This window comes from Lolium rigidum, chromosome 4 (assembly GCF_022539505.1).
Source record: "Lolium rigidum isolate FL_2022 chromosome 4, APGP_CSIRO_Lrig_0.1, whole genome shotgun sequence".
NCBI lineage: Eukaryota > Viridiplantae > Streptophyta > Magnoliopsida > Poales > Poaceae > Lolium > Lolium rigidum.
The window spans coordinates 272,179,387-272,193,055 of NC_061511.1; the positions used below are offsets into that span (position 1 = coordinate 272,179,387).

Genomic DNA, 13,669 nt, shown 5'->3' on the forward strand with positions numbered 1-13,669 from the left:
AATCTGCTGAGAATCTTTATTCAATATTGCAATGATGCTATAATAGCATTAAATTTTTGTGATGCGGTCGGGTTTTTTTTTTTCACTTCAGTGAAGCAAATTCTGGAGGTTGGTTTCCAGGAGAATTATCCCTCAGGGGCGCTTAGCAAGGCCCCTAAATTACCAATTCAACAAGACACAAAGTATTTCATGTTTTCGGTCGAAAAAGTCATAATAATATTTTCTATCTTCTATGATAGAAAGAAAATAAGAAAAGTGACACGTCAAGGCTCCAACAGGCCAAAAATAACAGACAAATATGCTCTACTTCATCTTATTTGTATATACATCGGTTATTGTAAGTCAACACAGAAGATTCATTACTATATGTACAATGAAGCACATGCGCAATTTGGCACAGCAGATAGGGCAGAGACCACTGACTTAACATCAGAAAGGGACTCTGAGTTCTGTACAAGACCGGATATCTATCCTGTATACATTTGAGGAAATGAATGTATACTCTCTATTTCTGTTTCATGTGCATAGGAGTTCCATCTACGTCGCCTATATGGACTCCTGTCTATTCGACGAATATGCTGCTGCGAGGAGAGCAGCCCCAATCCCAGATCCCTCCTCCACCACTCTAAGGACAACTGTGGGCGCAATCTCCTCTCCAAGGATCTCCACCACGGCTTCATTCAGATACTCTCTAAACACTGAATATCCTTGGTAGAGGCCGCCCTCAATTGCGATGACCGATCTCTTTGGCACACCTGTCATTCTTCGAACTTGGGTGGTGCCACAACGCGTTCCATCACGGCCGATTTTTTGCAGTACTGCAACAATTCCAGCTGCTGCTAGACGTGCAGCTCTTCGGGTGACGATGTCGCACACTCTCTGCACAAGCCGGCGAGTCTTGAGAGGGACATTGGGTATCTGTATAGGGAGTTAATGAAACATGAGAAACTAGTCTGGGGAAAATGAATATTGAACAAAAAAATGCACAAGTATCTTATCAGCTGAGATATGAGAACTAACCTTCAGATGTTCTTCCATTCTCCTTCCGACTTCTCTCAAGTCCAGGGAATCATCCTCACGGATAGCAGCTAGACATGGCGTGCTAGATGAAAAGACAGGTATTAAAATTTATATCACTATGCGCATGGTGTTCACTGTTTAATTTTTGCTGAAGAAATCAGACAGATGTTAATGTTAAAGCATACTGTACATATGAAAACATGAACATATAATTTCATCAGAATACACGGCCATTGTGCATGCTTTCAGGCCCAGGCTAGTCACCGGACATGCTGAGTTAAATGACCCTCACTGAAAATATATTCCAAACATTTAGTCTACAAATCTTAATTGAATACTATGAAACATCATTACATACACTTTTCGCAAAAAAGAAAAATCATTCCATACACAATCATCCAATGCATGCCTACAATTTTAACACATCAACTAATGCTTATTTACAGATTAGTAAATCAATATAAGTAAGAGTGATTTATTGTAAGAAACATGTTACAACTCTCATTGTACAGTGATCATGTTGCACTTACCATTTATACCAGAGAAAAAGATAGACACAAAGATCAATGAACAACAAACAGATAGAACAGGGTAGCAAGCAAAAAATAAGAGATCGTATGCATAGATTAATGCAGACGCTGGGGCTGCCCCTTTTTGAAAAAAAGTAAGCAAAAAATTATAAAGCATAGATAAATGGCGAGCAAAGTAGCACACACAGCTTAGCCTATATACTTATAAGGGGGCTACAAAATAAGGGACCTGAGTGAACAGGAAAACTAGGAATGACCTCCAAGGTTGTACAAACAGGGTAAGGATTAGTTAATACAATAAGATACTCATTTGCTTATATTAATTTAAAAAGCAAAATTCTAGTATGCAGGTACCTTAAGATGAATGGGGTTGCTAAACCATCAATAGCAGTACCAAATACATCCGACTCTTGAGCCATTTTGTGGAACACCAATCTTGCAATCTCTCCAAGATACACACCCGATATCATTTTCTCAAAACCCTAAGTTGATTAAATTACTAATCAATTTCATCTTCAGTACTATAAGCTATACCAAAGGGGAATGTTCTGACAACTACATTACCTGGTCATAGTAATTTTGTGTCTCATTATTGAAGCAGATGTCATAAGGAGTTAATGGTATTTGCGGAGGGCGGAAGCTCCCCCATTCAACATTTACGACCTGACGAACAATATTCGACATTTCTATTAAGCAATGGAATTTTGATTAGGTCATAGGATTGAACTACAACCAAAAGGAAGTTCCACTAAATAATAAATAACTGAACTAGGATACCGTTTGACCCGAGTTAGTAAGAAGGCCCTGGCCTTTAGTTATCGCCTCATTATTCTCAATATAGCAAGCGTTGGTGCCAGCTCCAATAATCACTGCAGCTACTGTATCCTCATCATAATAATGCCCCAAAGCCAGTGTCCCCACAGTATTATTCATCTGTTTTGAACATCAGATGAAAATAATCAACCAAAAGAGGCATATTTTTTAATCAACTAGAGAATACAGACACCATACTTGAAATAAAATTTTCTTGACTTGATGAAGGAAACATCAATTATCAACAAACTCAGGAGAACCATAATAACATGCATGAGCCTAAAAAACACACGATTTTAGCTTCTCTATTTCTGCATGGTACATTCTTGTCACATTTCATTACACATTTGTAAAATTATGTGGAGCACACATACATAAGGCGGGTTATGGAGTTGAGTATAATCTACTAATATAATAAATAGACAACAATACGGCACTCCAACCAATACAGTGAACCAATTAAGACCTGGTTCATTTTATGTCCTACTTTGCAATCCCTATCCTATGTAATATAAAGCAAGGAAAAAAAAAGCCTGGACTTCACTCCCCATGAACTGATAAACAAGATTCGGTCCATAATACACCAAGTTGCTAGCATAAATATTTAATTGCACATTTCATAGTTTAAATACAGAGTAGTGGAAGCATAGTGTCAATACGTTTCCACTACTGTGTTTAAATGAAACACATAGTTTTGCCAATCTCGCTAATCAGAGCTGTCGGCCACAGGGTCACAATTTCAAAGTGATGCTATATGACCACCACATAGTAATCAAAACCCCTTATTCGCTATTGCATGTTTCAAATAACGGGTTCAACGTTCACACACAGTGAATTACCTGTTAAGGTTAATAAAACAGTCCATGCAGAAGCAATATATTGATGGAAATCTAGATAAAAATAGAAACCCCAATAAACACAATCATGCCAGCAAGTAACACTTGTATTAATGTGATGATCTTTTCATAATAGAGAAACCCACAATAGTATAACAACATACCAATGCATTGACCTGTAAATTTAGTCCATTCCTTACAAGGGCTTCATTTAAGCACTGGGCAACATCTTTCCCAACCTGATAATCCAGAAGTACAAAGAAATTAGGGTTGCAATGGACATATGCAATCAAATGCAACTATTATGTACCCACAAACAAACTGCAATTATTATACACAAGACAAATATTGACCGAGTGTGTTACTTGATACTTCAAGAGAAAAAAATAAAACAAGGCTTATAAATTAAGGTAGTTGCATCACATAACCACAATAATAAACCTGTCAAACAATATTTTACTCCAGTGATTCAGAATTTATTGTGTTAAAATAAACTATGGTAATTTATCTAACGAACAAAGATATTGAAATTTCTCTAGACAATAAATCACAAGGCCTGACATGTACTGCTAGTTGAAAATTCGAAACACCGCCAACTTTGTATGTGTGTTGTTGTCTGACTGCATAAGTACTAAGGTTCATAAAGATTCAAGCTTTCAAATCTGGCACATGACTTCATACAACACAGTGATCTACTTAAAATTGCATGCATATGATGAAAAAGGAATAATGCAAACTGTAGTTTAGCTCACAGCTTCTTCAATTGAAAATTCTTTAGTCCAACGGATTAATGACCCTGAGGTTATAGAAAGTTGTCTGACAGGAAAAGAAAATGTAAAACCAAGTGCCCTTCCTTCATCACCCTCTCTTTCAATAAAATTCTTCAGTGTGGAGGCAATGACATTGAAAAATTCCTGCAAAGAGAATAAACTCATATACCTATACAGAGGCACTAACTACTAAGGAAGCAGAAATAAAATGATAAGACATACCTCGCTTGTACCTTTAGTCAATTCTTCTTTGATAGGTTGATACTCAACTTTTTGATTAATGATTGTAGACCCTGCACCAAGTTCGACTTTCAAAAATCTAAAGCACGTTCCTCCAATATCAATGGCGTAATAGATGCCTTCCTCACTCCTGGTTACATGCACAATATTAACTGCTGTAAGATAGCTGCATAGCAGCATACATCTAGATAACTTGTCAACAATGAAAATAAATAATGAATAAATAATGGACAAAAGGACCAGATTTTTTTTAGTTTTTGAGCAAGAGGCATATTCATTTTGTACAATCTAAAAAATTCACATGCAGCTGCATCAAATGATCTAAGACAAAATTCTGAAAATTACTGATGCAGGTCCTCCCAAAATAGTTCCAACAATGAATATGCTATAAATGCAAGATCGGCAAAGAAAGTTTGTCAAGAAGCTAGTTAATTTCTTTTGTCACGTAGTCAAAGTAAGGGTGCAAGGTAGTACTGAATAAGAAGCTGGAACGGTAACGGAAGACACCTTCAAAAATCTAAAATCAACACATGATCTCTCTCTCTCTCTATCTCTCCTCACACTAACTAATACAGTACTAATCAACATCAGGCACCACCTGACCTTGCTGAATGAACCCCTGAAGTAAAACATATGTTTGTTCCTAGTGTGCACGATTCACATGATCCAGGAAAAGTTGCCATTGCGGAATGTTACACGGCTTACAACCAAATGCATGCTCACGATAGACACAAGTGTGTTGGATTTGACTAAGAGCATGAATCTTGTAACCTCATTCTATGATCATGCGTGTGCCAGACAGTAATTGAACTGGCATTGTTCATACCAACACCAATACTGTAAATGGTGTTCCGCCCCAAAAAAAGATTCTGACCTCCCAATCATATACCCAGAAGAGTCCAAAAAGGTAAAAGGAACAACAAAAGCAATTAAACTGGCGCCGTTGGAATCCAAGAAAGCTAAGAAATTAGCAAAGAGCAGGAGGTTCGCGTGCCCACATTGTGCAAACTGATTAGATATCATGAAGTTGAGCAACGAAGCATGGAAAAGAAAGAGCAAAGGAATAGGAAGATCCGCGTCCGTATTATACCCGTCCGGGAGCGAGTCGACGCAGGTAAGGAGCATCCGGACCTTGCTCGCGTCCTCGGACGCGAGCCCGGCGAACATCTCGATGGCCAGGGAGTTGACGACCCGCTGCAGGCGCTCCGCGGGCGTGGCGAAGCTCTCCTCGAAGTCTCGCACCACGGCCAATGCCCGGCGCCACCGCCTCCAGGCCGCTACCCTCCTCGCTACCAGCGCCGTCGCAAACGCGCACGTCAGAGCCGCACAGCCCGCCGCCGCGGCCACCCGGAGCCAACCCGCTCTCCCCATCCTCCCACCCGCCGCGCCACCGCCGATCGATCGACCTCACCCTACCCCGCCGCCTCGTCGCGACCGAGCGCGCCAGGTGCTCGACGATATGGCTAGCTCCGCGACGGCACAATCGCACACAGCAGCGCTGGAGGGACGGAGGCCGCGGGAAGCCGGAAGCGGAGACGCTGCGAAGCGAAGAACGCGCGCGGCGGGGAATAAACAGGCGAAGGCGAGGGGTCTGAGGTTTATGGCGGATTGAGCATGACGTCGGCGTCGTGGGGGTATATGAAGCAGTCTAGCTATTTATTTCTTTCCCGTGATTAAGTGAATTAAGTCAATCTTCGTCATCTATAAATGGGAGAAGTTTTGTAGTCAATACTAATTAATAAATAAGTACTCCGTAGTAGTACTAGATTATAGAAAGAAAATATTCATGTTCCAACGCAAATATTTCGCGGTGATTCGATCTTGTCGAAAATTTATCAGTAGATTTGCGAGATACTATAGTAGTATACTGTATCTGACGCAATTACTTGCATGTATATCTACACCTACCCCATCAATGCTGTAAAATTAGTAGCAATTGATTTCAGCACATCTTTATCTGGAGTATAGCTAACAATTAATACTACGTTAATACTGAGATGCATGTACTGTATAATGTGCGTATTTGTGATTTCGCGAAAATAATAGTCCTCGGATGCATCTCGAGAAATCCAAACCTAATCGCTGTTATCCACAAGTTTTTCCCGGAAAACTAGGAGCCTCAGTTAGGCGATTAGGGCTCCAGTGGACATTGGCGGCGCACGTCGATCTTCGGCGTTGGCGATCGTGATTGGAGGCTCCTTCGTGATGGCGTCTGGTGCGGATCGGGGCAAGGAGAAGCAGGGGGAACTGTCCCCACGTTCAGCCCGCGCGCAGATGGAGGAAGCTCTGGGTAGATTGGATCTTACGGAGGAGGAAGTGACTCCGCTTGAGATCGATGATGTTGAAGAGGGTGTGAAACCTAAGTGGAGGCTAGCCGGGAAGGTACTGTACCGCAATGTATTCCATATCAATACCATAGCTAGTGCTTTGCGACCTGCATGGGGTAATCCCCGAGGATTGGAATTCAGTTCTGTTGGAGAAAATATGTTCTTGGCGGATTTCGAATCTCAGAGAGATCGTGATCGTGTCAAAGATGGGGCGCCGTGGCATGTTAGTAAGAATGCTGTGGTCTTGGAGGTGTTTGTCGATTGTATGCAACCATCTGAATTGATGTTTGCTAAACTGCAAGTCTGGGTAAGGATCTTAAATCTGCCATTCAATCTGAGGAACGCAACATGGGGAACAGTCATTGCTAAGCAGCTTGATAAGGATGCTTCCCTGGTTGCGTTTGATCCTGTTGGGGGTTTCTTGCGGGCGAGGGTTACAGTTGATGTGACGAAGCCGCTGAGACGTGGAATTTTGATTAACTCAACTGCAAGGAAAAGTCAGGACTGGTATGAAATTCAGTATGAAAATATTCCTCACTTTTGTTTCTCTTGCGGCCGGTTAGGTCATTCGGATATGTTCTGCCAACATCCTGGGACCAGAGATGCTGATGGAAACTGGCCATTTGGCCCAGGATTGAGGGCTCCAGATGATAAAAAGAAGTCAAATTCTGCTGAAAATTCATCTAGGGAGCAGTTTGCTAGTCAGGGTGGTAGAAGGGATACTAGGTTCTCCAGCTCTGCCGCTGCTGAGTCGGGTCCTGAGGCAACATCTCCGCTGAAGGGCAATGATGGGCGAAAACGTAAGGGAGGTGGAGTACTTAAAGAGTACAGAAAGGTCGTTAAACCACCGGCACAGGAGGATGCTAGCGGCAAACAATTAGTGGTCTTTGATCCGAAATTGGGTGCTCATGAGCAAGATGGTAATGGGAGTAATGCCAAGAAAAGGAAGACTCCTACCAACTCTCAAACCTCGGCAGAGGCTGCGATGCAGCCCTGCCCATCCCAATGAGTTGTCTAGGATGGAACGGTCGAGGGCTTGGGAACCAAGAGACTGTTCGAGAGCTTCGTAGTATACTGAAGCAGGAAGCACCCATGTTGCTCTTTGTTATGGAAACAAAGTTGAGCAAAGAACGTTTGGAGGACCTGCGGAGTCGATTGGGATTTGCAGGTTGCTTCGCTGTTGGGAGTGATGGCCTTAGTGGCGGAATTGGTTTATTCTGGTCGACTGAGGTTATAGTCTCGGTGAAAAATGTGAGTTCTGGCCATATTGATGCTATGGTGCAGAATAAAGACCAAAACTCCCCGGAGTGGCGGTTTACTGGATTTTATGGAGCGCCAAGAGCGGAAAATAGAAAACACAGCTGGCGCTTTCTGAGGACTCTGTTTACATTGCCACACTCGGCCTGGTTATGCATGGGAGATTTTAATGAAACTTTGTATAATCATGAGCATTTTTCCAAGACCGATAGACCGGAGTGGCAGATGAGGAATTTTAGGGAAGTGATTGAGGACTGTCAGCTCCAGGATTTGGGGTGGTCTGGCACAGCCTATACGTGGGATAATCAACAAACTGGTGATCAGAATGTTAAGGCAAGATTGGATCGTGCCTTTGCGAACTCGGCGTTCCTGGCTCGGTTTGAGCATACGCGGGTTAGGCACATTTCTTCTTTGGAGTCAGACCACTGCTTTGTCTTGGCTGAGCTTCGTGAACGGTTGTCCAATGGCACAAGGAGTACTAGACAATTTCGGTACGAGAATGTTTGGCAAACACATTTGGACTATGATGATATTATTCTGCAGAATTGGTCTCGTGGATCAGGTCAGCAGGGACTCTTGGGTATTACCGACGCTCTCCAAAGGCTTCAAGGAAAGCTGAGTGCATGGGGAGCTGAAGAATTTGGGTGTTTGGCACGTACGGTCAGAAATTTGCGGAAGAAGTTAGACCGTTTGCGAGTCGGGTCGTTGGGTCGAGGCCCATCTGATGAGGAGAAGGCTGTAGTGAAGAAACTGAAACGTGCTCTCCATCAGGAGGAAATTTGGATGAAGCAGCGCTCCCGTATCCAGTGGTTACGAGAGGGCGATAGGAATACCTCATATTTTCATAAACAAGCTGCTCAAAGGCGAAGAATGAATAGAATTGAGTTTTTGCAGCGAGCGGATGGCTCTGTGTGTGAGAATATGGTGGATACACATGTGGAGATACAAGGCTTTTACTCTAGTCTGTATCAGTCGCAGTGGTTTTAGAGCTATGGATGAGCTTCTTGATGTTGTTCAACCTGTAGTGTCTCACCAAATGAATGAGGGTATGGATGCACCGTATACGGAGGAGGAGATCAAAAAGGCTTTGTTTCAGATGGCTCCTTCAAAGGCCCCTGGTGTAGATGGCTTCACTGCTGGTTTCTTCCAGAGACACTGGTCTCTTATTAAAGATGATGTGGTGATGGCAGTTTTGGACTTCTTGAATGGTGGGACTTTACCTGTTGGGCTAAATGACACTTCCATTACGCTGATTCCCAAGGTCCCTCACCCTGCGAAAATTTCCCAATACAGACCGATCTCCTTGTGCTCTGTTTTATACAAAATTGGAGCCAAGTGTATTGCAAATAGACTCCGTGTCTTTCTAGATGATATTATTGGGCAAGAGCAGAGTGCTTTCGTTCCTGGACGTCTTCTCACGGATAATGTGTTGATTGCCTACGAGAGTGTCCATGCAATGAGAAGGAAGAAGAAAGGTAAAAATTATATGTGTGCTGTTAAGCTTGATATGATGAAAGCATATGATCGGGTTGAGTGGCATTTTCTTGAAGCGATCATGTATAAGCTTGGTTTCAGTGACACCACAGTAAGATTGATTTTGAAGTGTGTGTCTTCTGTTCGTTTTACTGTCCGAGTAAATGGGGAATTATTGCCATATTTCACTCCTTCTAGAGGGCTTCGGCAAGGGGATCCTATCTCCCCGTATTTATTTCTCTTATGTGCTCAAGGCTTTACTGCTCTGCTAAACCTCTATGGTGTGGTGGATAGAGGGATCAGAGTTAGTGCTACAGCCCCGTGGATTAATCACTTGCTCGTTTGCGGATGATAGTATGACATTCATGGGGGCAAATCTACAGAGTGCTGAGCGTCTGAATGACATTCTGCGTGTTTATGGAGACTGTTCTGGACAATGTGTGAATAGAGATAAAAGCTCCATTTTCTTCAGTCCGAATACTCCTCAACATGTTAGACAAAGTCTGAAGGTCTGTCTGGGTATTCCTGTGGAAGCTTTCAGCGAAAGGTACCTAGGTTTACCAACAGCGGTTGGTCGCATTACTAGTGGCTCCTTTGATCATATTGCGGAAAGGATCCGCAGTAGAATCCAAGGGTGTGAAAGAATGCTTGCTTGTGCAGGGAGAGAAGTCTTTCTCAAAACAGTTATCCAATCCATCCCTACACACAGTATGAGCTGCTTTAAGCTGACAAAAAAGGTTTGCAATAATTTGAGGGCTATCATTGGTAAATACTGGTGGAGTAGCTCCCTTGACCGAAACTCTATTCATTGGGTTGCCTGGAATGTTCTTACAAAACCAAAGATTAAGGGAGGTATGGGTTTTAGAGAGCTTGAGCGTTTCAATGTGGCAATGCTTGGAAAACACGGATGGAGGTTGATCACCAATCCCAACTCCTTGTGCTCTCGTGTGTTAAAAGCTAGATATTATCCAGATTGTGGATTTATGCAGGCAACAGTTCCCAAAAGATCATCTGCTACTTGGAGAGCGGTTGTTGCGGGTCGTGAAGCCTTGGAACAAGGGCTTATTAGTCGTATTGGGGATGGCAACCTTACATCGGTCTGGAATGACAGGTGGATCCCTGGAACTCGGACGATGAAGCCATCGATCCAATTGAGCAATGGCAATGATGTAGAAGCTATCAACTTAGTCGCTGAACTAATTGATCATGACATTGGCTCCTGGAAAATTGATATGGTCAGGAACAACTTCATTGCACCTGACGCTGACGCCATTCTGAATATCCCTCTTAGGCGTGCTGGTGGGGAGGACTCCTGTGCTTGGTCTCTGGAGAAATCAGGCGTGTATTCTGTAAAATCTGCGTATCGTGCTCTTATGAGTCGCAACGAGCAAGCTGCTCTAGACGAAGGGACGATAACCGAGACATCATCGACAGAAAAACAGATGTGGACTATTCTCTGGAAATTAAATGTGATGCCAAAGGTACGAGTCTTCTGGTGGAGGGTTCTCCGTGGCATTCTTCCTGTTGAGGCTACGCTGAAGCATCGACATATTTCTCAGCTGAGCAGATGTAAAATCTGTCTCGCCAAAGATGAAGACCTTATGCATGCGCTGATCACATGCGATCATGCACAACGGTTTTGGACTGAAGCACAAGGATGGTTTGATTTTGCTCTCCCAAGACTTCATCCTCTCACTTGGTCACGGGATATTACCTGTGACTCTATGTTTTCGGATACAGATCGAGCTAAGATGATTACTACTATGTGGGCGATCTGGGGTTCTCGAAACAGTTGGACACATGATAAGGGTAGCTATGACCCTGTCCAGTCTCTGAAAATGGCTAAGGAAGCTCTTGCAGTCTTGGAGGTTCCAAGGAAGGTTGCTGCAACCTTGCCGGGCCATGGGTGGCGACCTCCTGATGATGATCTAGTGAAAATCAACACGGATGGAGGGCTGTCGACTGCTGTTCGCAAAGGTGGAGCCGGTGGGATTGCAAGATCTCGCACGGGTTACCTTGGTGCCTGGAGTAAGCCCTATGAGGGCATTACTGATCCACTCATCGCAGAAACTTTGGCGCTCCGTGACGGTGTAATTTTTGCACGGCTACGTGGTTATCCGAAGGTGGTGATGGAGACCGACTGCCTGGAGGTTGTTTGCCTCTGGAACAATCGCCGTGACAACCGTTCTGTCGTGGCACCCATTCTACAAGAAGTTGGAGAGCTAGTAGAGTACTTTAGTTTCTTTTCGATTCAGTTTGTACCTAGATCAGCAAATAATTCGGCCCACCTCTGTGCTAAGCTAGCTTGCACTTTGATGGTGACTAGTAGCTGGCTAGATTGTATCCCAGACTTCCTTAAGATCAGCATTATTGCTGATTCGGCGGGAGCTGCTTTAGTTGAATAAAAGCTCTCTGAATTCCCCGCAAAAAGGATGCATCTCGAGAATTTCGTTTGAGCCGAAGATGCACGAAGTGCACTTTTGTTCCCTAGATAATTTAGATACTCCCTTGGGAGTACATGTCATATCACACGGCATACAATCGTTCACAAGATATCATGCTTGATGACTGATGAGGAATCACCAACCATAAAACAAACAACTACTGTTGACATATGCTTGTCGATTTGACACTAGTACATAAACAGACGACTAAGAGATCACATCTAGTATCATGTTAGATCTTGTAAAATTATAGCATTCGGATTTTAACACATGGAGCGAACAAGTTGCTAGCCATTAGATTTTTTGATCGGCGGTGGATGGCAAGCTGAACTATAGTCAGGTCCAACTTCTAGATACGTTTGCTCCCCAAAACGCCCCTCCGTATTGGAGTCCTAGAATTTAAGAGAAATTCACTTAGCTTTTTTTTATAGCAGAAACGCATGGCCATTTATTCAGATATCATACGAGGTACAGCTCCACGGCTCTAGTAATCACACATGTCGATCAAACTCTAGGGACAGTGCACTTCGAACCAGATTATGGGCATCATGGTTCGACGCTCTACCCTCATGAATAAATAAATAAAACGAACTTTTTTTCGATAAAGAAATAAAACGAACTAAAGAAAATTCAGTTTGTCTACTCTCTATCTCCCTAAGAATGGTACTATAATGACAAAGACTTCCTGTACTAATATTCTTCACTACTTCTGCCGCATCGGAAACGATTTGAAGACGTTGTAAACTAAGATCAGCCGCAAGGGCTAGAGCTTCATTGCAGGCCATCACTTCCAGGGTCGCCGGGTCTGTAATGCCCTCCACAACAATGATCGAAGAACCCATATATCGTCCAAGAGCATCCCTGCAAGCAGGTGCTGCAACACCCTTGTTTTGTGTCTTCGCTATACCTCCATCCACATTAATTTTCAAAGAGTCTGCTGGTGGGGGAATCCATCTAGGAGCAGTCTGCCACACAACCATGCTGGAAGAACGGATATTCTTTGCATTGACAATTGAAAGCTCAGAAATATACTTCTGGACAAAACCAACGACAGTTACCGGGCTCTGAAAAATAGATTCATGAAAGACTTGTAGTTTCCAGCAAGTGGAAGATCCACTCCTTTGCATCAGGACATGCATTCATTAGGTACATTAAGAGCCACCTTGATCTCCTCACTTACTGCATTAGGACATCCCTTACTGAAATGGATAGAACTCTTCTCAAAATTACTCGTTGTCCAGATGCATTACAGTAAGCATCAAGTACTTCTGTGATAGCCGCGGCTCCCTCCACATTAGCCTTTGCAAAAAGCAAGCTGTCATCTGCAAATAAGAGATGATTGATCGGGGGTGCTGTGGGCGCCACAGTGATGCCCGATAAATTTTCTAACGACCCCCTGCTCCTTAACAGGCAAAACTCATAGAACTACCAAGCATTAAAGATGACTGACATGAACCCTAAGTTTCAAACCAAGTGAAGAAGCTAATCCAGAGTCCTGAAGTCTGCGTTGCTATGCTGACACATGTCAGAAACCGTCACTTTTGGAAAGAAGAAAATATATGTTGGTGTAAGAAATCATTGAATACTATCACAAGTGGGCCACATTGATCTTGTAATATGCTGGCCCTAGGGACATACATGGGTTCTCTATGAGGATATATATACTAGCAATGACCGGCGCGGCGACACGCTACACCATATGGTGGCTGGTTGACGTTTAAACACGAAGGAAGGCGAAAGGGACATGGCCAAGTTTAGGGAGAGAAAGACGAGGGATGTCAACGAAGTCAAATGCATCAAGGACGGAGAGGATCAGCTTCTTGTGAAGGATGAGGCGATCAAATGTAGATGGCGGGAGTACTTTGACAACCTTTACAATGGAGAGGTTGAGAGCTCTACCATTGAGCTAGACGACTCCTTTGATGATACCAGCATGTGTTTTGTGCGACGTATCCAGGA

General features: G+C 43.2%; 1 protein-coding gene across 1 annotated transcript; it reads right to left on the reverse strand.

The window, feature by feature from the left end:
* Positions 1–546: 546 nt before the first annotated feature.
* On the reverse strand, positions 547–5,580 carry LOC124705992 (hexokinase-10-like). The gene is made up of 9 exons (XM_047237670.1): positions 5,300–5,580; positions 4,192–4,339; positions 3,952–4,113; positions 3,364–3,438; positions 2,328–2,483; positions 2,115–2,213; positions 1,905–2,032; positions 1,021–1,102; positions 547–918 (listed from the first exon to the last, which is right to left on the reverse strand). The coding sequence occupies exons 1-9, from the start codon at positions 5,578–5,580 to the stop codon at positions 547–549; spliced, it is 1,503 nt and encodes a 500-aa protein (XP_047093626.1).
* Positions 5,581–13,669: the final 8,089 nt, after the last annotated feature.

What these genes read in the sequence shown, in the direction of transcription:
- LOC124705992 (XM_047237670.1), bottom strand. Translation starts at nt 5,580, where the DNA reads ATGGGGAGAGCGGGTTGGCTCCGGGTGGCCGCGGCGGCGGGCTGTGCG. An exon ending in TGACTAAAGGTACAAGCGAG is followed by an intron (nt 4,114 to 4,191) that starts GTATGTCTTATC and finishes TTCTCTTTGCAG; the next exon opens with GAATTTTTCAATGTCATTGC. An exon ending in GAATGGAAGAACATCTGAAG is followed by an intron (nt 919 to 1,020) that starts GTTAGTTCTCAT and finishes CTCCCTATACAG; the next exon opens with ATACCCAATGTCCCTCTCAA.